At 37.8% G+C, this 25,639-nt stretch overlaps 1 protein-coding gene across 4 annotated transcripts in view; it reads left to right on the top strand.

The window, feature by feature from the left end:
• Nucleotides 1-287: 287 nt before the first annotated feature.
• Nucleotides 288-25,639, top strand: part of GABRG3 (gamma-aminobutyric acid type A receptor subunit gamma3) — a 704,479-nt gene continuing 679,127 nt past the window's right edge. For 3 of the 4 annotated variants that reach the window (XM_019831998.3, XM_019831997.3, XM_019832001.3), the window contains exons 1-2: nt 288-900; nt 6,024-6,172. In XM_019831998.3, the coding sequence (XP_019687557.1) occupies nt 848-900; nt 6,024-6,172 (202 nt within the window). In that variant the 5' untranslated portion in view covers nt 288-847. The remainder of the gene's footprint in view (nt 901-6,023; nt 6,173-25,639) is intronic. The other variant, XM_011282834.4, reaches the window with a different exon arrangement.

Raw genomic sequence — 25,639 nt, forward strand, 5'->3', positions numbered from 1 at the left:
GAAAGGGCGCCTTCAGCAAACCTTTGCTATGGCTACCTAGCTGAAGACACGCGGGGAAGGACAGACAACAGTCGGTCAGGGAGCGCGGGAGAACCACCGCGTTTGCTGAGAAGACAGAAGGAACGTACTGCGTCGGACTCGGGGGCTCACTCTTAACCTTGAGATGCCAATCCCTGGGATTCTTCTAAAGGCTTCCTATGGGATCCCCAGGCCTCCCCTCCCCCGCTGAGCCCCGCCCCCTCCCCGGCCTCAAACTCTGAGTCCATTCAAACCTTGCTTTCTTCGCCGCACGCGTTGCCAGGCGTGTAATAGGGGAAACTCCTCCCCGCCGGGGCCGCCTTGCAGGCGCTGCCAGAGGAGCGGCCGCCTTGCTGCCCCCACCTCCGAACGTGCGGCGGCCGCACACCAAGCGCAGAGCCCACCGCCTGTGCACCCGCGCGCAGCTCGCGGCAGAGGGGGCAGCGCCGCGCGGAGCTGCGGGGCGGCGAGATTAGGGACTGCTCGAGCCCACCCGCTCCCGCCACCAGGCTGTGCTGACCCGGCGCCCAGGCGGCTGGAGGCGGCAGGCGCGCGGCGGGCAGCGGGCGGGGGCGGCGCGCCGCGGTGGCAGGGTGCCCCGCGTGCACCCCGCAGAGCTGGGCGCAGACCCGCGGGCCGTCGGGGGCGCGGCGGCCCGCCCGAGCCCGCACCTGTCCGGCCGCGGTGGCCGGGAGCCCGAGTGGCGCCGCAGTCAGTGGCATCAAAGGCAGCGAGGGAGGGAAGAGCCCGCGGAGGCGAGGCCCGCGCTCCGGAGGAAGCCGCGCCTGGCTGGAGGCCCCAGACCCTGCTCCCCGAGCTCCACCGCACCATGGCCCCGAAGCTGCTCCTCCTCCTCTGTCTGTTCTCGGGTTTGCACGCCCGGTAAGTGGCGCCCGGGCCCTGCAGCCCTGGAGGCTCCGAGCGGGACGGGAAGGCGGTGGGGGGCGCTGTCTGCCGGCCAGGAGTCCCGGTGCGTCCCGCCGTCGGCTGGGCTGCGGCATAGCCCCGCTGGGGCCGGCCCGGGGGAGACGGAGTCCGCCTGCATCTCACCTGTCCCAGTCTCCCCTTTGACAGGGCTATCTGCCTCTCCAGGCTGGGCGGCTGCAGCCTTCTCTGCAACCAGGAATGTGGTGACTCTGAGATTAATGGGGCTCTTCTCTTGAAGCTTTTCGGATATGGTGGTTTTAAGGGGTTTTGAAAACCACTATCATAAATGACCGGCGGTGTGTACCTCCCATTTACCCCTCTCTACAAGTGTTCCAGGGGTTCATACAAACACATTGACTGACGTTCTGTATAATTTCCATCACTCTGAAATTTCCCAGGACTAAGAAGTCATGATTTCCTAGCTGCCTAGTTTAGATCACACTGGCAAAGAACATCCAGGCTGGAGACAGGCAGAAGAGGATTGGAGCAAGGGAAAGAACCCTTCTTCTCAGAAATGATTCTCCTCTCCAGGTTCTGCAAACACATACTATACACATGCACCCCTTCTAGATGAGCCAGTTTTCACATACACAGACATACACACTTACTCCCATAAAGCATGTTGATAATTGATAATAAGGCTTTTCCTGGCAACTGTAAGACATTATCTTACCATAAATACCCATAACCTGCATCCTAGAATAGCAACCAAATAATGGGAGCTTAGAGACCTCCAGGAAAGGATGAAGATGGCTCATGAGGGTGGAAGGATGATGGGACCAGAGGGGTTAAACCCTGTTGCTGTAAATATAACAGGATATTCTGGGTTTGGTTTCTTTAGTTCTGTCTCCTAGACTAGATCTCTGGCCCAGACTTTGGAAATCAGAGCAGCTCCATGCCTCTCCCCCTATCCCCATCCCAAGAATCTTGGGACACCCACTTCCCCAAAACACTCTTGTTTTGACACCTCTTTATTTTCTGTATCTGGAAGCTAGAGAACTAGAGAGCCTTCCTATGGGCAGTAAGTGCTGCAAGGGTCAGTAGACGATGACAGGCTTACATTTTCATTTATGTGAGGAAGGAAGGAAGGAGGTACATTAACAAATCTTAAAAGACGTAATAGGAGCCCCAGTCTCACTCCCCACCTTTGGCAGAGGTGTTTGGCTCTGAAGAAGAAAGCCCTGGCCATCCCCTCCATACCATTATCCCCACTAAGAGGTGAAAGTGTGAAAGGCAGATAGTGTGCCAGAGAATGTCAACTGGTGACTCACAGGCAGCTCTCTCCACCAGGCATAGTACTCATTGGGCCTTTCAACTCCAGTTTCTTCCCGTCTAAGGAGAGAACTGGGGAAGGAAATGAAAGCCCACTTTCTGAAATTGATTCCGCCTGGATGTATCTCTGTCTAGAGCCAGAGAGACCAGCAGATAGCACCAGGCATAATGTAGAATTCTGAAGTATATAATCCAGATTTGAAGTCATATCCACATGATCTTTTCTGTTGCCACAAACTGAAGTGACCTATATTTCAGAGTTAGATCATTAATTACAGATACTTTAGATTTATAGATACTTAATATGCTAAAAGGAAAACTGCTCATTGTCCTCATTAGTTTATGTGCTTAGGAAGTAGGAAGATGTCTTAGTATCTAACATGAAGCAGTCAGGTTTCTAGGGAATTCCCAAATACATGTCCAATTTCTTGGTATTCTTCATACTTAAATTTCACCAAGGCACATGTAATGATTTTAATATGTTCTATATCTTGGTTCATTCCCTGGACTTCAAAATAGAGGTTGTATATCAGTTGCAAGAAAATCCAAATTTTAAACTAATTATATTGCTATACGCCTCTCCTTTGAAAGTGCCTTCATTCTTTGAATGGGTTTTACAGACATGTAAAATAATCTGATGACCAGTGTCATCTTTCAAAACTGTTATTAATGCTGAGAGGGTTCTTGTTTGCACTCTGGAATGCCCTTCTGGTGTTCAAAATCCCTGGAAAATGTTCTAACAGTGTGCTCTGTGGTGATGGCTTGGCAACTCCATGGAGAGAAAAGCACCCTGTTCAGACACCCCATGGATGTGCTTATTATACATTAGAACGCACTAAGTCATGCCTGGAGCTTGGTGATACCTTGCAGACACTTAACTGATTTCTGAGGTTTAAGAGCTCCTTTTAATATTTAAAAACACTTCAGATTTTGTCCTTCTAGTCAAAGAGAAGGTGTAAGATGTGAAAATAACATCTAAAAATGACGATACATTGCCTGTTTTTTTTTAAGAAAAAGCTAATTGCAGTTATAGTATTTAGGATCCAAAATCCTGATAACAGAACACTCGTAAAGATTATATATAACCCACTTAGAAAAGCAGATCATTCGTGTTTTATTCACATTCTAGTGGGTCCTCTGAGATGAGATTTGGTTTTCATCAAAGGGAAGATTTTCCTGTGGGGCTGGTGGTCTGACATCAGCACTGTGAGGCTTTTATTTCATTCTCTGAAGTCCTACAGCAAACTGACGGAAGATCAGAATTGGGAAAAGCTCAGTGTCAGTCTCTAAGGAGACAAGGGGATCTCTGCCCACGCTTTGCAACTGTGTACCCCAGCCCAGCCATCAAGCTGTAGGTCCTGGTTGACTTCCTAAAGGGGTGGGAGAGGATGCTGCTGCTTTTCCTTCCTCCTCTCTCCCACTCTCACCTGCCTTGGCCTCTAAGGAAGACACTTATGCAATTTCAGGAAAACCCTCTCCTCACCACTAGAGGGAGAATTAGGCTCATTATAATACCTGCATTTGAAGTAGTTAAAAGAATTTTTCAGAAACGAAGGCTGTGTATATATAGAGAACTGATGAAGAGTTAATGTTCTCAATCTATGTACATATGACCATTGGGGCAATAAAAAATAGCAGAGCACGAAAAGCATAGTCTGGTGTGTGGAGTGAGCTGTCTTTGGGGGTGGGGGAGGGGACTTCAGGAAAGGGGTAAGAGAGAAAGGGATGGGAGGCAAAGAGAAGAGAGAAGAGAAAGAGGCAGAGAGACAACAGAGCGATAGAGGAAAGGACTGTGGCTGAGTTGGAACATGTCTTGAGAATGTTATATGTGATTCTGCCAAGGTGATCTGTCCCTCTGTCCCCAGTCTCCCAAATGGTTTTGCTGTGGAATGAATTGCCAGGTCCTGTGGGCAATGATTGCTTCTAGCTAACCAAGTCCTACAGAGCCTGCTTCAGCCTCTCTTTTTTTTTTCCCCAACACGATATTCCTGACAATATTTCTGATAAAATATTCTACAGTGACATTTTAAATCCTATATTGTTATTTGTAAAAGTTCAGTTTTACAAATAATGAAATGCAACATGTCACTTCTTGAATGTGTCCCAATTTTTTTAAGTTCTTATTGATGGTGAATGTTAAGTGCAAATAAAAACTCCCAGCAATTTATAGTTTCTATGGATGATTTATTTTAACCTTCTAGTCGATACATATTCAAGAAATATAATTACAGTTTAAGATAAGCCTAGGAAAAACTTCAGTGAAATCCATCTGCCAGACATATACCATGTACTCATTTTCAAAATCTTATATAAATGTGTATAGTCATCTGAGACTAGACTATGTGATACTGCCCTAATCTAGGTTAAGGCTAGTTAACACTCATAAAAAGACTATAATGTGTATAATATATGACATATATGTATGATTACATATTACATAAAATTATATAAACTATTATACTATAGATATAATTATGTGATTATAATATAATATTATATATATGATTATGAGGATTTAAGCAAAGTAGAGATAATAAATTTTTGAAAATTTACTCTCTTCATTTCTTTCATGTTCATTGTAGATAATTTAGACAATTCCAAAATTTAACTTAAAGAAACTTGTGTCCCAGAGCACAGTTGCCCTGGGATAATGTTAACATTTTGGCTTCTCTCTGGGAAGCTAAACAGAAATGAGCTGATACAAAGTCAGGACAAATAAACCTCAATACAATTTTCTATTCCATATTTTGTTCTCTTTGGTGAAAAGTCACTAAGGCATTTATGTTGACAGAGTATAAGCAAAACTGTTTGTTGTTTTACAGGCTTTTTTTTTTTTTTTTTTTGCCCTAGTAAATGCAGTCCACGTGGAAATGCTGCTTTGATGCAGAAGGAGACTCTCCTCTTTTCAAGCCCAAAAGGCTGTGCTGTTGAGGTGGCCTCACTCAGCTAAGAGAACTAACTTGTCATTTTGATGCCTCTCCATTCAAGTACTCCTGTCAGTGTGTATCACCCAGGAGAGGTAGCTGTCATGTTGCATGAGACAAGCTCAAAGGTTCTCAAACATTCATTTTGATCCATTTATTGAGGGGCCAAATGATTAAGACATATTAGAAATATTTTAATTTTTAATGTCTGTATTAGCCTGCTCTGTAAGAAATGAATCAGTTTGTGTTGGAGGAGGCATGTCAACTTGCCAGAAGTTATTCACCAAACACCATCTCTGTTCCCTGTCACCACACATTAGTGCTGGCCAAACAGACCACCTGATAATGTGCCCATGTCTACCTTGACCGAAGGTTCCAGTCTCCTTAAGAAGAACAGAATTCAGACTTAACTATTTTTCAGTGAGTGTGATTCTGCAAAACCTATTCTCACCTTCAACTAAAATGAGGTCTTGGCAGTAGGGGGTGGAAACAGCAGGTAAAGTCACCATCTGACAAACATCTGGAAGGTTTGTGTTTTGACCTTCAGAGGTTTTCAAGGTGGATCCAAGCAAGGGTGATTGCTGCTTGGCTGACCTTCTGGCATTGATTTACTTTTCAGTCTATAGTTTAACGTACACAAGGAATAATTTTGTGACATTTAATGAAAACATCATGACATGTTAAGAGCAGTGGCATTCATCCAATTGGATTATTTCTAAAATGTGTTTTGTTTTGTTTTCATTTTAGATGTAACCCATTGATTGGGCTGTGAGTATTGGGGACTTTCTACCTATGTCAATGGTGCTTGAGTGGGCGAAGCTTAAGACACTTCCTGGAGCTATTGCTACAACTTATACTTCACACTTTGTGCCATAATTACAGGTCCAGGAAGGTGGAAGAGGATGAATATGAAGATTCATCATCAAACCAAAAGTGGGTCTTGGCTCCAAAATCCCAAGACACTGATGTGACTCTTATCCTCAACAAGTTGCTAAGAGAATATGATAAAAAGCTGAGGCCAGATATTGGAAGTGAGTGTTGATGTTTGTTATTCCAATAGAAAATATACCGTGAGATATATTCTTTAAGTTTTTACTTTAAATAATGATAAATTCAAAGGAAATTGCAAAGATAGTGCAGTCACATAATTTATGACTGTAGTATCATGTCAAAACGAAGAGATTGACACTGTTACAATGTGTGTGCATGGTTTCATGTTGTCTTATCATATGTAGATTTGTGGAAGGACCACTGCAATCAACATACTGAACTATTTTGTCGTCATAAAGATCCCACTCCTGCTGCTCCTGTAGTCATGCCTACCTCTCTCCTCCAAAATTCCTAACCCCCGTCAGCCACTATTTGTTATTTCTGTATTTTTGTCATTTTTAGAATGTCACATTCATGTAGTCATTCAGTATGTGACCTTTTGAGATTGGCTTTTTTTCCCTCAGCAAAGTGATTTGGAGATCCATTCAAGTTGTTGTGTGTATTCATAGTAGTGTGTTCTTTCTTATTACTACATAATCATCCATGGCAGCAATGTACCACAGTTTGTTTATCCACTCACCTCTTGAGGAACATTTTTGTTGTTTCCAGTTTTTGTCCATTACAAATAAAATGACTGTGTGTATTTGTTTACAGGTTTCTGTGTGGAAATAAGATTTTATTCTCTGGGGTGAATGATTGCTAAGCCATACGATAAATGTCTGTTTAGTTTTTTTAAGAAACTGTCAAACTTTTTTTCCAAAGTGTCTGTACCATTTTCTGTTCCCACCAGCAATGTATGAGAGATTTAGTTTCTCTGTCTTCACCAACAATGTCACTATTTTTATTTTAGCTGCTCTAATAGGTATAAATCTACTAGATTGATACCTCATTGTGTTTTGATTAGTATTTTCCTGATGGTTAGTGATATTGAGTTCCCTTTATGTGTGTATTTGCCAACATTATGTCCTCTTCATTGAAATGTCTTTTCATATTGGTTGCCCTTTAAAAATTATTTTATTTTATTTTATTTTATTATTTTATTTTTATTTTATTTAATCTTATTTTATTTTTGCTGTTCCATTATTGAGTTCTTCATATAATCTAGGTGTGATTCCTTTGCCAGATATAGTTTGCAAATGTTTTTCTCAATATGTAGCTCGTCTTTTCATCTTCTTAATAAGATCTGTCACAGAGGAAAATTTTTTAATATTGATGAAGTTCAGTTTATTGATTTTTAATCTTTTATGGAACATGCTTTTGGAGTTGTCTAAAAACTCTTCATGAAGCCCCTGTTCCTCAAGATTTTCTCCTTTGTTTTTTTCTAAAAGTTTTATAAATTTATGTTTTACATTTAATTCATTATCTGTCTTTATATAAAATCAGGGTGTGAGATTTAGAGCTAAGCTCCCTTCACCATTTTTTTTTTTTTTTGGTATGGATATCTAGTTCCTCTATCACCATTTATTAAAAAGACTGTCTTTTCTCTGTTGAATTGCATTTACACATTTGCCAAAATCAACTAGTGTAGGCTATTTCTGGGTTCTCTATTTTGTTCTTTTCATCTTTGTGTCTATCACTGTGTCAATACCCACAGTCCTGGTTACTATAGTTATATAGTAAGTCTTAAAATTGGGTAGATTAGTTCAGCCTCTTTATTCCTCTCTTTAAAAATTATTTTGACTCTTATAATCCATTTGTTTCCCATATGAATTTTAGGATTACCTTGTCTATATCTAGAAAAACCTTTAAGTCTCTGTATTAGTTTTGGAAAAATGCTGTCATTACTATGTTGAGTATTCAGACCCACAAATGTGATATGTTTTTCCATTTTAGATCTTCCTAAATTTTTTTACATCTAGTGTTTTACAGGTTTTAGTATACAAGTCCTGAATATCTTTGTTATATTTTCCCCTTAAATATTTCATGCTTTTGGAGTGATTACAAATGGTACTGTTTTTACAATTTTCTTTTTCCCTGTGTCATTGCTAGATATACAGAAATATAGTTATTATTTATATGTTGATTTTGTGTTCTCTGACTTGCTGAAACTCACTAGTTTTAGGAAGTTTTGTGTGTTCATTTTTTGATAGGTTCCTTGGGATTTTCTGTGTACACCGTCATGTCATCTGAAAGTTTTATGTCTTGCTTTCCAATCTGTATGTCTTTTATTTTATTTTATAGCCTTATTTCACTGGCTAGAACTTCCAACACTCTGTTGAAGAGCAATAGTGTGAGTGGACACCTTGCTTTGTTCCAGATCTCAGAGGAAAGGCATTCAGTCTTTTATTATTAAATGTAATGTTACCTAGAGTTATTTTGTATATGTTCTTTATCAAACTGAGAGAGTTCCCTCTATTTCTGGTTTTCTGAAGGTTTTTTTTTCTTTTTATCATGAATAATGTTGAATTTTGCCAAATTATATTTATATATATTAGACACTTAATATGGTGAATTAGGTTGAGTGATTTTCTAATATTGAATCAGTCTTGCAACCCTAGAATAAGCCCCACATGATTATGTGTTTGATAATACTCTTTTTCAAAACCTCTGTTTATATATTGCTAAATTCTATTTGCCAATATTTTGGTAAGAATGTTTGCATCTCTATTCATGAGGAACATTGGTCTGTAGTTCTTTTTCCCTTTTTTTTTTTTTTTTTTTTTGACAGTCTTTGGTTTTGGTATCAGGTAGCACTAGCTTCATCTGTTTTCTGGAAAAGATTGTGTAAAAATTTGTGTTAACTGCTCATTTAAATATTTGATAGAATTCTCCAGTGATACTGTCTGGGTCAGGAGATTACTTTTCTGGGATTTTTGTCATTACAAATTAATTTCCTTAATAGTTATAAGTCTCTTCAACTTATATTAGGTAAGTTATGATGGTTTGTGCTTTTCAAGGAATTGTTCCATTTCCTTTAAGATGTTAATTTATGTGTGTAGAATAGTTTCTGATATTCCTTTATAAACCTTTTAATATCTTTAGGGCCTATAATATATCCTTTGCTTCATTTCTGATAACAGTAATTTGTGTCATCTTTATTTCTTCTTTGTCATCTTGCTAGAGATTTATTTGATTGACCTTTTCTTATTTATTTATTTATTTATTTATTTATTTATTTATTTATTATTTATTTATTCTAAATTTATTTATTATTTATTTTAAATGTAATTTATTAGAATCTCCTTTTTGTTTCATTGTTTTTCTCTATTGTTTTTCTGTTTTCAATTTCATTAAGCTTTGCTTTTATTTTTATTATTTGTTTTTTCTGCTTTCTTTGAGTTTAGTTTACTCTTCTTCTGTTTTGATGTAGCACTTAGTTTCTTGACATGAGACTCTTCTTTTTCTAATCTAAGCAAGGGTGCTTTAAATTACCCTCACTGCACTAGTTCAGCTATATCTCACAGATTTTGGTATGTTGGACTTTCATTGTTTATTAAGTTCAATGTGTTTCTTTCTCTTGAGTTTTTTTCCCCCCTTAACTCATAGACTATTTGGAAGTGTGTTTTTAGTTTCCAAGTGTTTGGAAGTTTTCCTGTTACCTCTTACTGATTTCTAGTTTGATTCCATTGTGACCAGAGAATATACTCTATATGAGTTAAATTCTTTTGATTTTGTTAATGTTTGATGTATGGCCCAGAATATGGTCTATTTTGGTGAATGTTCCATAGGCACTTGAAAAGAATGTGCATTTTGCTGTTGCTGAATGGATTGGATCCTGTTGTTTGGTGGTATTGTTGAGTTCTGCTATATCTTTGCTGATTTTCTGTCTAGGTTGTTTTCTATCAATTGTTTTGATAGATTAATGATAGATTGATTTTAAAAGTAGATTCTGATCCAAGACCAAGACAAAAGTGGTGTGTTTGGCCAGGAGAGGAATGCATACAGTTGTTGGTACAGGCCTGTACCATATTCTTGGTGATGATCAGAGAACATGGGGATTGTGGCAGACACATTTTTCATAGGATGAACCAAAACTGTAGCTTATTTATTCTTCTCCATGGGGCTGAGTTTCATTTAGAGTCCAGCAGCTTGCTAGCTTGCATACTACCCCAGCTCTTTGTTCCTCTGGTTTTCCAAGTTTGAGGCTCAGGTGTCCAATTTATCAGTAGCAGGACATAGAATTACACTGGTTTCAGTAGGCATAGAACATCAAAACCCTTGTGATGTAGTGTGCAGAGAGTTTGGAGATACATACCCAGTGCATTATTGGAGCATTCATGTCATCTTTGCGTGTTTCTGTTGCCTCTTCTATACAATGAAAGAAGGGCACCAAATTACTCATAAACTTCCTTGCAGCTTTAAGACATTTATTCAGTGAGCAGTACATCTAAATTACCATTGCACAAGGTTCATAAATTCAATTGTCACCACATTTTCCCCTTAAATGAAGGGTCTATGCAATGTGAAGATTGCAGTAATTCTGCATTAATATGGAAAGAGAAGATTGAGATAATGGTGCTAATTTCCTCATTAGTTGTCAGACACTGTGGTTGGCCCTAGAGCAAAGATAAATAAGACTTGTTCCTTGCTGTTCTGGGTAAGTATAATCCTTTGCTTATCTTGTGTTACAGTATAGCACTGCACCTTCAATCTATGGTAGACACCACATTTGTCTTCAGAAGTGGAAAATTGGACATGGGTAGAAAGTGGCTGAGTTCAGCTTCCAACCCAGATCTCTGACTATAGCTAGATTACCTAGCCACATTACTAGTTGTAGAAAATGCCAGGCAATCCTATTAAAAAACAGAGAATCCCTTCTACACACACACACACACACACACACACACACACACACACCAAAACACTCAGAAGGGGATATATTAAGGCAAAAGGCAAGCACTATTCACAACTCTGGAGATTTTATTTTTCCATTATGTACATAAGGAATTTTGAATTTTCCAAGTGAAACAGCATAATGCACATAAAGGAAGAATACTTTTTTAGATGGCAACTCTTCTAAAGCCTCATGTCATCAGAAGGGCTCTGTGGTTTTTGAGTGAAAGATTTTGAACTATAAACCAGGATACACATCTTTTGGTCTATGACTTTAAAGTTCCACCATTCACATTGTCATGATCCTTGGGGCAGCAGAATGACCTAATGAAAGTCTGAAGGATCTCTGGTGCATTATAGGATCCTCTTCCTGCTGCATTTAAATGGTAAACAATGTCTGAATGGCTAATTCCTGCAACTCATTGATGCTCAATCAGAATAACTGCCCAAGATCAGCTCTCCTGGTCAAAGATACTGAATTAGACATGATTTTCTTTCAGGATTTAGAAGGGCTTTGCTTTAAAGGACAATTTCCTATAAAAATCAGAATTTATTTTCTTTTCTTACTACTTTTTTCACATGTAGCCCATTTTATGTGCTATAACCCTGATGCCTCTTCATCAGGATACAGTCAACTTGTATTTCATAACATAGTGCTATACATGGATCTATTATTAGTTTACTGTAATTACCAATTTATCTGCTCACCTCTCTATCACTCTCCCTCCCTCTCCCAGTCAGTCCCTATTTACTGTGCTTTCACTCTGCACCAAGCCCTGGACCACGGACAAGTGGGGAGCAACATAGATGCTTGTTTTTTTCTCAAGAGGATGGAAGGGGGTAGGGTGCCCAAAAAAAAGCACTTTAAGAGTTGATATTGCGAATCCCACTTTGGAGTAAGGCAAGCCTGTTTAAGGCACTCTTTAGCTTAAATTCATTCAAACTCCACTTGATTCTAGGATAAAATCAAGCCCCTAGAATGAAATTAAGAGGTAAGCCACTGTCTGGCCCTTACCTACTTCCACTTTCACTTCCTCAAACTCCACACCTCACATGTTATACCTTTTGGGGACATCAACCCTCCTGCTTTCCTTATCTGGATACTTGATTTTTCTATTCTTTCATTCCAGGTGTGATTATATTAACACCCTTCTCCCACTTCCACACTAAGCTTTTTGCTACCTTTCTTCAAGCCTAGATATTACCTCCTACAAGAACCCCTTTTCGGGGCACCTGGGTGGCGCAGTCGGTTAAGCGTCCGACTTCAGCCAGGTCATGATCTTGCGGTCTGTGAGTTCGAGCCCCGCGTCAGGCTCTGGGCTGATGGCTCAGAGCCTGGAGACTGTTTCCGATTCTGTGTCTCCCTCTCTCTCTGACCCTCCCCCGTTCATGCTCTGTCTCTTTCTGTCCCAAAAATAAATAAACGTTGAAAAAAAAATTAAAAGGAACCCCTTTTCATGGTCTGCCCCCCTCTTACCTCCCAGCCAGAGTGGAACAAGTGTCTTCCTTGCATTTCTTTAAGTATCAGTTCCTCATCTGTACAATAGAAATAGCACATATTGAAGGACTGTCTTGAGGATGATGTAATGTGTTGCAGCCATGAAACTGCTTCTGCAACACTTTTGTGTACTTTCCATAGTTCTGCAGCTGAGAATTGATCTTCTTTCCCCCCACCCCAGGACACAGTTCGCAGTTCCTAACTATAGATGCAGTAGTTTACGTTGGCATCTCCCAATATACATAGTCTAACTGCGTCCTCAGGAAATAAATAAAATGGCTCATCACTGTTATTGTCAACAATAAATAGATGGAATCGAACAGACTCATTTATGTTGCATAGAAGTAACATATCCACATGGAATCTTCTACTTAGTTTTCATAATACAAATTGTGATCATTATGTTTTAAAAATACTCACTATTTTTCCAGCTATTCTCTCTCCTCAACTAACTTCTAAATTATGAATGTATCTGTTTTAGTTCTCCATCTTTAACTATCCATCATTCTAAGTAATACTTCTGCTGTGTCCTTTACTAGTTCAGGGTTATTTAGGGTATCATTTATCTCCGGAACAGATCTTGTCATGTGAGCTCGAAAAGGCTGGAGGAGGATAAACCTTCTAATAAGAGAATTGTCAAAAGAAAAGGAAATGAACTTGAGTGAATTTCTCTCCCTTCAGGATTTCAAGAAATTTGAACCACTCTCCTGAAAATAGAGTATTACAGAATACAAATTCCCTGTCCATAATCTGGACTGTCTATACCAAGTACAATCAGTATTGGGAAAAATAAAAGGTTATTTGTTTGCTTTTAAAGGTGAATGAACACCAAATACATGCACAATACATAGAAATGACTCATGGACTCATTTAATCTAAGCAGAACATCTGAATAATCTTTTCTTGGCTATGTCCATGATAAGAAGGATTAATTTTCTATCCCTCTTCTTCAGGTATTTGCATATCTGGACTTCTTTTCCAGGCTTTTCCAAAGTTTATTTTCCCAGTTTAGTTAAAACTTCTTCTAAATGAGGAATGATGAGCATCCGGTATGAGAAGAAGCTGGTTGCATGAGTGAGAAGGTGATCTCTGCCACTGCTGTAACTTGGTGGCAGAAGACAGAGGAATCCTAACCTCCTCCTCAGTGGGGAATGCTCCACTGGCTAAGATGTCCTGAACTTCTTTTCTTCACACCTCCCAGAACTGGACATGGTAGCTCCACACTGATTCAGGATTACTGAAGTGACCTAGAGAATACCCTGCTGAGTGCTATAGGAGGAGCTCCTACCCATTCCAGGGTCATGTTGCTGGATGACGAAAGGGAAAGAGACAATACTAATGAAAGGGAAAGAGACAATACTAAGTATGGGAATATGACCCCAGATAAGTTAGGAGTTAGTTTTGTTGTGGATAATGCATGTTAAGCAACTAAGAGACATAATAAGTGGGCTTTGAAGTATAATTTTTTTCAACGTTTATTTATTTTTTGGGACAGAGAGAGACAGAGCATGAACGGGGGAGGGTCAGAGAGAGAGGGAGACACAGAATCGGAAACAGGCTCCAGGCTCTGAGCCATCAGCCCAGAGCCTGATGCGGGGCTCGAACTCACGGACCGCAAGATCATGACCTGGCTGAAGTCGGACGCTTAACCGACTGCGCCACCCAGGCACCCCTGAAGTATAATTTTTAAATCATGTCTTATTGTGTTGCTCTTTGATATCTTTCAGTGAAAAATTATGGGCATGATTGAGTAACCAAAGAACTGTAAAAAGAATGCTTAAAGACTTTTGGTCACAGATGTGATGTATCAGAGAGAAGCCTGGAATAGCCAGTGGAAAGGCAGAGAAAACCCTCATGTCTTTCTGAGCTGTTTCCTGATGTGTGTAAATGTGACAACTCCTACCATGTCCTTCCATAGGGTTTTGAGAGTTCAAGTTAGATCACAGAATTTGAGAGAATTTTGAAATGTATGAAGGGCTGTACAAAGAATCAAATGTATTATTAAGATATGATTTATAATGGATATATACAATTGTCCTTCATCCTGATGGTTTTTATATTTTAAGAAAGAATAAGAGACATAAGGTTTTAATCCAAAGAAATGAAGTTCAAGTGTTGAAGTGTCGGTGCTTGTATGTTAGAGGAAAAGAGTTGAAGGTAAGGTGTGCTATATTTGGGGTCTCTAATGCATAGCAGACTAACTGCCTCAGCTGGGCACTGATTTTCAGATGACCTTTCTAACAATCTTTTCCTTTCTTAATGCACATCGGAGGGCTGTTTCAAGTGTATATTTAGGTCAGATTAGTTAGTCTTCACCTAAAAACCACAGCCTACTACACAGATGGGTAAGTTGTCATTTCTCAACAATTACTGTATATCCAGAAAACAATTCAAATGTATTCACTCCATTCGCAGAACAGATGTAGGAGGAGAGGAAATAGACATTCTTAATTGCTGTCCTTGAAGTAAAAGCTATTACTGTAGACAGTTAACTGATTCTCTCATAAAGCTATTTCAAATGCATAGGGGGGTGGAGAATAAATTTTGTGGAGAAATTATACCTGTCATCTCTTTGGGAGACTAAATAGGCATCTAGCAGACACTGGGTTAAGACCCATCACCTCAGCTCAACACATGGTGGTAGGTGACCCTTCCTCACATAATCCCCACATAATGCCCACATTTTGGGCAGTGATCCTTTTCACACACGTACCTTAGATTTAGGATTTTACCATGGCATTGTTTTACCTAAGGCAGAGTTCTTTGTAAGGCAAGCCTGTATTAGAGCATATGCATGCAGTTCAGTTCATTAAAAAGACTTTTTTTTCACCAGACTGTATTTTTGCTTGTAGGAAACATATAATGAGATTTCAATGTATAAGTATTTTTTATATGTAATTTGGTAAATAACTGAGATCACATGTCCCTAGGAATAATCTAATGACTGGACTTGATTTGAATATGCAATTCCATTTATAGAATAACAAATGATCTGTTTCTTATGTTTATTCATTATTACTGCAGGAATTGAGCAAAATAGCTTCATGTGGCTTCATGAGGGTTTGAGTAAGAAAAGAGCTGGACTCAAATAATGGGTTCTTCCACCAGTTGCCAGCAGATTCACTGAGAGAAAGAAACAACTTCACCACTTATAGATTTCCATCTCTAAATGGAATAATTAAAACTAAATCTAAGTCCTGTTGTAAGAATTATAGATTATAACACCTGGCTCATAGACAGAGAATAGAAAGTGTCACATGCCTTCTGTCTGCTGTGTTCCCAGACCCACACACCATCTTGGCTGCTATTCAGCCTGGTTTATGAGTAGTGGAATAGAACTCTCAGCTCCAGTGGCATAAAAGCTCTGTCTTAGATTGAGATTTTTTTTTCAGCTGTCAGCATTTCATCAGTATGTAATTAACATCCTGATCCAAAATATCTTACAGATCCTTTTATAAAGTATTACTGTGCCCATACTGATTAGGTTGTTATCCTACTAATTCACATTTGAGGGACAAATGCAGATGTCAAAATTATAGTTTCATAGAATATCATGGCTTGAAGGGATTCTAGAGGAAATCTGTATAACAGTTCACAAGTCTGGCTTTATATCAGAATTATCTGAGAATTATCAGAATTATCAGAATTTATATTCAGAATTATCAGAATAATTCTGATATAAAGCTCTTTAAATCAGAAGAGCTGGGAGCTCTTTAAAATGCAGAGATCAGGGCCTAACCCCAAGACCTACTAAATTGGAATATTATTTTTCTGTTTTTTTAGTTCACTGATTTCCACTTGGATCTGTATTGTTATCATTCTTCTACTTGCTTTATATTTAATTTGCTTTTTTTTTAGTTTCTTGAAGTGGAAGATGAAGTCACTGATTTGACATCTCATCTAATTTTAGTGTTTAGTGCTATAAATTTCCCCCCAAGTAATACTATAGTGGCATCCCACAAATTTCAATGTTTTGATTTCATTTACATTCAGTAAATTTATATATACGCATATATAAATGTAAATGGCCTAAAGACTCCCATTAGAATGTAGAGATTATTAGATTGAATTTTAGAAAAGCAAAACACACCTATATGGTGCCTACTGACAAATATAGGTTACATGTAAAAGAATGGATAGACCTATTCCTTACTAACACTATGCAAAAGAATGCTGCAGTATCTATTTTAACATCAAAGTAGATTCCACAAAAAGAATGCTGCCAGGAACAATTTTTTTTTCTAGTGATGATCTGGTCAATTAATCAAAAGGACATAAAAATCCTAAATGGTTTTACCCCTAATATCACTGTTCCAACATCCATAATTTAAACACTGATAGAATTGTAAAGAGAAATGGGCAGATATACAGTTATTATCAGAGATTTCAATACCCCATGCTCAATATTTAGTAAAACTAGGCTTAAAAAATCAGTAAGTAATAAATAAGTTATGAGGCTGAAAAGTACAACACAGGGAATATAGTCAATAACATAGTCAATATATATATAATTTCCTTTTTGATTTCTTCTTTCACCCATGCATGGTGTTCATTTAAATGTGTGGTATTCATTTTGCAAATATTTAAGATCTTTCCAGTTACCTTTCTGTTACTGATTTCTAATTAAAATCCACTGTGGTCAATGAACATACTTGTATGACTCGAATCCTTTTAAATTTATTGAGACTTGTTTCATGACCCAGAATGTGATCTATGTTGGTGTGCACTTGGAAAAGAATGTGTATTCTGCTATTATGAGGTGGAGTCTTCTGTAAATTCATTTAGGTGAAATTGGTGCTTATTTTTATAAAGATCTACTTGCTGATGTATTTATTTTTTGTTATTGATGCATAGTTTTTTTTTTAAGTTTATTTATTTTGAGAGAGAGAGAGAGAGAGCAAGAGAGAGAGAGAGAGCATGTGAGTGCATGAATGGGGCAGGGGTAGAGAAAGAATCCCAAGCAGGCTCCATTCTGTCAGTGTGGAGCCCAATGTAGGGCTTGAAACTAGGAACGTGAGATCATGACCTGAGCTGAAACCAAGAGTCGGATGCTTAACCAACTGAGCCACCCAGGCACCCCTGATATTGAAGTGTAGTTAACATACAATGTTATATTAGTTTCATGTGTGATTCAACTATTCTATACATTATATAGTGATTCAACTATTCTATACATTATGCAGTGCTCACCGCAATAAGTGTAGTTACCATCTGTCACCATACAACATTACAGTATTACTGACTATATTCCCTGTGCTATACTTTTCATCCTCACTACTTATTTATTACTTACTGATTTGTAAACCTATTTTATTAAATATTGAGGGTGGGGTATTGAAATTTTTGGTAATAACTGTGTATCTGCCCATTTCTCTTTATAGTTCTATCAACGCTTAAATTATGGATGTTGGAACAGTGATATTAGGGGTAAAACCATTTAGGATTTTTATGTCCTCTTGATTAATTGACCACATCATCACTAGAAAAAGAATATTTTTGTACCTGGAAGTATTCTTTTTGTGAAATCTACTTTGTCTGATGTTAAAATAGATACTGCAGCTTTCTTTTGCGTAGTATTAGTATGGTATAGGTCTATCCATTCTTTTACTTGTAACCTATATTTGTCATTAGGTTTAAAGTATACTTCTTGTAGGCACCATATAGGTTTGTTTTGCCTTTCTAAAATTCAATCTAATAATTTCTACATTCTAATTAGAGTCTTTAAACCGTTTACATTTAATGCAGTTATTGTGTTTAGATTTAAATCTGTCATATTTTTATTGATTTTCTTTAGATCCTCTTTGCTGTTTCTTTTCCCCTCTTTTTATGATTCTATTTTATTTCCTTTGTCTTCTTATTATCTATAACCCTTTATTTTGCTATTTTAGTGGTTTTATTAAAGGTTTGTAGTATAATCTTTAACTTATCACAGTGTACCTCCAGGCGATTTTATACCAGTTTACACACAGTATAAAAACATTGCATGGGGCGCCTGGGTGGCACAGTCGGTTAAGCGTCAGACTTCAGCCAGGTCACGATCTCGCGGTTCGGGAGTTCGAGCCCCGCATCGGGCTCTGGGCTGATGGCTCAGAGCCTGGAGCCTGTTTCAGATTCTGTGTCTCCCTCTCTCTCTGACCCTCCCCCGTTCATGCTCTGTCTCTCTCTGTCCCAAAAATAAATAAACGTTGAAAAAAAAATTTAAAAAAAACCACATTGCAATAGTATATTTCTATCCATTTCCTCCCAGACTTTATGCTTGTGTGGTTATTCATTTACTTAAACACATACATGTTTATAAACCTTATAGTGCATTGTTATTGTTTGTTCAAATAGATGATTATCTCTAAAAGGCATTAAACTATAAGATTTTTTAATATATATATTCACTCATGTCATTCCCATTCTGGTGCTTTTTCTTCCTCTGTATAGGTAAATATTTCTGTCTTTTATAATTTTCCTTCTACTTAATGGACTTCCCCTAACTTTTCTCTGAGTATGAGTCTGTTTATTATGAGTTATTTCAGCATTTGTAAGCCTGAAGAAGTTTTAGTTTACTTTCTTTTAAAACATCTTTATTTAGGGGCACCTGGGTGGCTCAGTAGGTTAAGCGGCCGACTTCGGCTCAGGTCATGATCTCATGGTCCGTGAGTTCGAGCCCTGCGTCGGGCTCTGTGCTGACAGCTCAGAGCCTGGAGCCTGTTTCAGATTCTGTGTCTCCCTCTCTCTCTGACCCTCCCCCGTTCATGCTCTGTCTCTCTCTGTCTCAAAAATAAATAAACATTAAAAAAATGTTTAAAAAAATCTTTAGATATAACTCATATACTATACAATTTATCCAATTAAAGTATACAATTCCATGGTTTTTAGATGTTCACAAAGCTTTGCAGCCATAAGTTAATTTGAGAACATATTCATTATCCCTCCCAAAAGACACATATCCATTAGCAGTCGCTGTTCATTATTACCTTCCCACTTTAAACTGTAGGCAACTACTAATCTCATTGACAACTCTTTAGATTTGCCAATTCTAGAGGTTGCATATAAATGGAATCATAGAAATATGTGCACCTTTGTGACTGGTTTCTATTAGCCCAATTTTTAAAGTTCATTTATATGATAGCAGGGATCAATATTTGTTTTTTTTTTTTGATGAATAAGATTTTATTGTATGGCTATAATGTGTTCATCCCTTCATCCATTGATAATAACAAAATTCAATAAGGCATTAAGATTGTTTTCACTTTGGGTTAGTTTGAATAATGTTGCTATGCATATGTGTGTATTTTGTGTAGACAGGTATTTTCATTTCTTTTCTTTATATTTTTTAAAGTTTATTAATTTTGAGAGAGAGAGAGAGAGAGAGAGAGAGAGAGAGAGAGAGTGAGCACAAACCGGTAGGGTCAGAGAGAAGGAAAACAGAATCCCAAGCAGGCTCTGCATCATCAGTGCATAACCCGATGTGGGGCTCGAATTCACAAACCACGAAATCATGACCTGAGATCAAGAGTCGGTCACCCAGGCACCCCTATTTTCAACTGACTGTGCCACCCAGGCACCCCTATTTTCATTTCTTATAGTTATACATGTAGAAGTGGAATTTCTGGGTGATTTCTTTTTTTACCCATTGTTTGTTTAGAAATGTATTACTTATTTTCCACATATTTGTGAACTTTCCAAATTTGTTATTTATTTCTAATATAATTCCATTACAATTGAAGAGCACATTTTTTTTATGATTTCAATCCTTTTACATCTGTCAAGGCTTGTTTTACAGCCTACCATATGCTTTGTCCTATATAATGTTCTATCTGCAATAGAAAAATACAAATTCTGCTGTTGTTTAATAGAGTGTTCTATGTAGAAGTCTATTAAGTCTTGTGATTTTGTAGTGTTGGTCAAATTCTTTATTTCCCTGTCAATTGCTTTCTACTTGTTCTATCCATTATTGTAAGTAGAAAATAGAAGTAAAGTGTGATATATGGAATTATCTGTTACTTCTTTTAATTATGTTATTTTTGTTCTTTATGTAATTGGGCTGCATTAATACTTCCAGTATTTACCAATATAATGACTCTTCATAACTATGAAATATTTCTCTTTATTTCTAGTAGGAATTTTTTGAGACAGAGAGAGAGAGAGAGAGAGAGAGAGAGAGGCGGGGCAGGAGGGAGAGGGAGAGGCAGGGCAGAAGGGAGAGGGAGAGGGAGAATCTTAAGCAGTGTCCATGCCTGGTTCAGAGCCTGATTCAGGGCTCGATCCTATGACCCTGAGATCAGGGCCTAAACTGAAATCAAGAGGAAGATACTTAACTGACTGAGCTACCCAGAGGCCCCTGTTGTAGCCTTTTTAAATTTAAAGTGTATTTTATCTAATATTACTATAGCTATTTCATTTTCTTACAGTTGTTGTTTGCATCATACATCCTTTTCCATCATGTTGATTTCAAACTATTTGTATCTTTGACTCTAGAATATGTCTCCTGAACAGAACCCAGTATTACATCTTGTTTTTATATTCTTTTGGACTGTATTGTTTACTCATTTTACTTTTTTTTTTAATTTTTTTAACGTTTATTTATTTTTGAGACAGAGAGAGACAAAGCATGAACGGGGGAGGCTCAGAGAGAGAGGGAGACACAGAATCTGAAGCAGGTTCCAGGCTCTGAGCTGTCAGCACAGAGCCCAATGTGGGGCTCGAACCCACAAACCTTGAGATCATAACCTGAGCTGAAGTCAGATGCTTAACTGACTGAGCCACCCAGGTGCCCTTAGTTAATAACTGTCTTAATATCGTTGCTTCTAATTCTGGCATTTTTATCCATCTTGGTCAGTTTCTATTGTATCAATTATTTTCCACATCATGGATTCTGATAATGAAATTCTTTGCATGCCTGTTAATCTTCGTTGGCATTTTAGATATTGTGAATTTTACCTTGTTGACTACTGGATATTTGTACTTCTGTAAATATTTTTGAGTGGCATTTTAGGGTGTGGTTAAGTTACTTGGAAACAATTTGATTTTTTAAATCTTGCTTTTTTGATTTGTGAGACAGATCTGGAGAAGTTCTCTGGCAGATTCTAGGGCTAATTATTCTGACATTTTTTTTTTTGAGTACCAAAAACCCCATGAATTTTTATTTTTTCCACTCTGGCTTTTGAGGACAGGCACTGTTCCCAGTGACATGGGAACACTGGAAACCATTCTCTAATCCTTAGGGATGGTTCTTACACTGGTTTCAGGTAGTTTTTCTTACTCATATGCACTGAAAAGTGCTCTGCCAGATACCATAGAGGGGCTTCTGCAGATCTCCATAATTCTCTTGCACGGCTCTTCCCTCTTCTGAATTGTGTTATGTGAACTATAATTGCTTTGGTCTCGTAAACTCTCAGCTTTATATAGATAGAGCAGTTGTTAGGCTAATCTTACATGTTTCTGGTCTCAAAGACCGCTGTTTTTCATTGCCACATATCCAGTGTCTTGAAAACCATTCTTTTATCCATTTCTTTTCTGATTCTTTGCTGTTTCAAGTGACAGAGTAAATCCAGTTCCTATTATACCATCTTGGATAGAAACAGGAGTGTTCATTGTCCCAGCTGAGTTTAATATTGCAGCCTGTTACTTTTCTATAACATTTGTAGACTTTGAATTTCTTCTAGCTATTTGATTTGAGGACCTATTGTTTAAATTGGGAGGCTACTGATTCTTTTTAACCATTTTCTTAGCAGGATACTCCTTAAGTTACATTTGTCACAAGGTAGGGGTGTGCAGTAGTTAGTATGTATAGTGGTTTTATATCCACAACATTCTATTACTTGTTTCTAGTAGATTGCAAGAAGAATGGAAAAGATGAGTTGATATGTCCATACTCTAGTGGTCTGTTTTCTCTGAGGCAGTCTCTGAATCTGGTTTAATCACTTGACCACTTTCTGCCTTAGGAACAAATGGAAGAAGAGGATATCTCTTTTAGAGCTGCCCATATCCAGCTTTAAAGACTCTGGTCAAGGCAAACTGGACTCTTTAGGGATAGTTTGGGTATTATCACCAATGGCAAATATTGTATGATAACTATCATGTGTGTGGAGTGATTATATATGTTTTTACAGTTGTTACATAGGAAACTACTTATTTTCAAACCACTTGTTTTAAAATATTCCTATCAGTAAATCAAATCCTCCTACAACAAAGTTTTTAAAATAATTAGTATTTTACTCAAACATTGAAAACCTTCCCGTCATTACATGTACCTTGAGCCATAACTATAATGCAAAGTTGTTGAAAGCTACTGCCTGAATTCATACCCTGATGACATGCTACCATATTTTCTGTTAGGTCTCATTGGCCCACAGGGAGATTTTCCAGTGTCATCCCAGGGCAGAATCTGTTCAGTGTCTAAGTCCATCTACTAATTCTCTCTGGCAGCAGGCCAGTCTTCACTGATAACACTTTTTCTCTAAACAGATCATTCTGATTTTATAAACTTCTTTAGAAATTTTCACAAGGTTATGGAAGTTTTGTTTAAAGTGTATAACATTTTTCCCTCCACATTTAATTGTTAGTTATCTTAGTGAAGTAATCTGCTTTGGATGCAACATTTCATTTTTCCCTTTGGTTATTTTTATTTTTAATGTATATACAATACATTGTATTGTAGAAATGTGGGAAGTGTGAAATAGTATGAAAAATTAAAAATAAAAACAACACCTATCCAGAAGTTACCATATAGGAATATTTTGGCATATGTCTTTCAAGCTTCTATTAAAAATTAAAAATAATGAAATTACAGGATTTAGTAGCCTCAGTTTTCCCCCAAAAAATTATAAATTTGATATTCAAGTGTCATGAAATATTTTAAAACTGTAATTTGATTGTTTTACATCTCTCCATTATTGGGCATTTATTCATTTTGTACTTTTTCATTACTATAAACACCACCAGTGAATCAATTTGTATCCACATTTGACATTGCTGTAAAATAACCAATTCCAAGTTTTAGTGGCTTAAAACTAATTATTGTGTGATTTCACATTATGAGTAGGAATCAACAGAGGTGGCCTCAGCTGGAGGATTCGCTAGGGGCTGGCTGGTGCCTATTGGCCTCATTAACCTGCCGAGGCTTTAGGTGCCATGATTAGAATGACCAGAATACCTGGGCCTCTCTCTCCATGCTGTCAGCCTCTCCACATTGTCTCTCTTCCTCACGATGTCTAGTCTGGGCTTATTTACAAAATAGCATTTGAAATTCAGAAGGGTCCAGAATCTGGTCATGTGCAGAAGTCACACAACTTTTCTTTTTCTTTTCTTTTTTTTTTTTTAATGTTTAGTTATTTATTTTTGAGAGCGGGGATGGAAGCATGAGTTGGGGAGGGGCAGTGAGAGGGACAGAAGATCTGAAGTGAGCTCTATGCTGACAATAGAGAGCCTGATATGGAGCTTGAACTCATCAACTGAGACATCATGACCTGAGCAGAAGTTGGTCACTTAACTGACTGAACCACCCAGATTCTCCCTCACAACATTATTTCTGTGATGTTCTATTGGTCAAAATCAGTCACAAGTCTTACTTAGATCAAGTAGACTATACCCTTGTTAGTAGTTTTGACCATTTTCAACCTACCCTGACAGCTTTTCCCTAACATGAATGTATAGAAGCAGAACTATTTGGCAAAAGGATACAAACTTTCTGGAAAAGTTGCACTGATATTTACTTATACCAGAAGGGCACAAGAGTAATATCTTTAAAAACTTACCAGTATTTTTCCAGTTCTAGATCAAAACTTTGAACATCATTAGCACAAGAAATGGTGAAAAGGGATAACTTTATGTGGTCTCCTAAATGGTTTTTGACCCTTATCTGGACCAGTGCCTTGGGCTTTATCTAGACATATATTTTCTAAAAATGAAATCTTGGAAAAAGTTATCTCAATAAATCTTATCCATTGTCCATCTTTCTAGAGAGTAATACAAACATGTCAGAAACACTGTTACATATGACACTGGTAGTGAATTTAAATCAGCTTAAGTGTTTCCATTGTGTGGGCCATTTTAAAGTAATTCAGCTAAATAATTATTTTAGATTCATTGCTTTTATTTATTTTTAATGTTTATTTATTTATTTTGAGAGAGAGAGAGAGACTGAATCTCAAGTGGGCTCTGTCAGCATAGAGCCTGGTGTGGGGCTGGAACCCACAAATCTAAGGTCTAAGCTGAAATCAAGAGTGGGACATTTAACCAACTGAGCCACCCAGGTGCCCCTAGATGCAGAGCTTTTACATGTTACAAAAAATTTCATATCCAGAATCTGTTGAAAATACATATGTTGGGGTGCCTGGGTGGCTCAGTCAGTTAAGCACTGGACTTTAGCTCAGGTCATGATCTCACTGTTAGTAGGTTTGAGCCCTTCATCGGTTTCTGTGCTGACAGCTCAGGGCCTGGATCCTGCTTTGGATTCTATGTCTCCCTCTCCCTCTGCCTGTCTCTCCCTCCTCCCTTTTTAAAAATAAGTAAACATAAAAAAATTTAAAAAAGAAAATACATATGTATTCACCTACTTAAATATGTTAGAGTACAGTCACTGAATACTTAGCATTAGTGTATACTGTTATAGAATCATAGGATCACAGCTGGCTTTTGACTTACTATTAGTGGAATTATGGAGCATTTGTCCTTTTGTGACTGCCTTATTTCATGTAATATAATGTTATCAAGATTTATCCATGCTATATATAGCATATGATAGAATTTCCTTCTTTTCTAAGGATGAATGATACTTCATTGTATGTATATACCACATTTTCTTTACGTATTCATATATTAATTGACATTTAGGTTATGTCCACCTCTTGGCTGTTGTGTTTTGCACATTTGATGTAGCCCCACTTATCTGTCTTTGCCTTTGTTGCCTGGGCTTTTGATGTCATATCCAAGAAATAATTGCCAAATGCAGTGTCATGAATATATTCCCATGTAGTTTTAGGAGTTTTCTAGGAGTCTCATAGTTTTAGGTATTATATTAAGTTCTTTGATACATTTTGAGTTAATTTCTCTATATGGGGTAGGATAAAAATATACCCTCTTTCTTTTTCATGTAGATATACAGTTTTTCCAACATCATTTATTGAAGAGACTGTCCTTTCCCCATAATGTAGTTTTGACACTCTTGTCAAAAATCATTTAGCCAGGTACGCAAGGGTTTATTTCTGTGTTTTTTTTAATTCTGTTTCATTAGGTTATATTTCTG

The sequence above is a fragment of the Felis catus genome, chromosome B3 (assembly GCF_018350175.1).
Source record: "Felis catus isolate Fca126 chromosome B3, F.catus_Fca126_mat1.0, whole genome shotgun sequence".
Lineage (NCBI taxonomy): Eukaryota > Metazoa > Chordata > Mammalia > Carnivora > Felidae > Felis > Felis catus.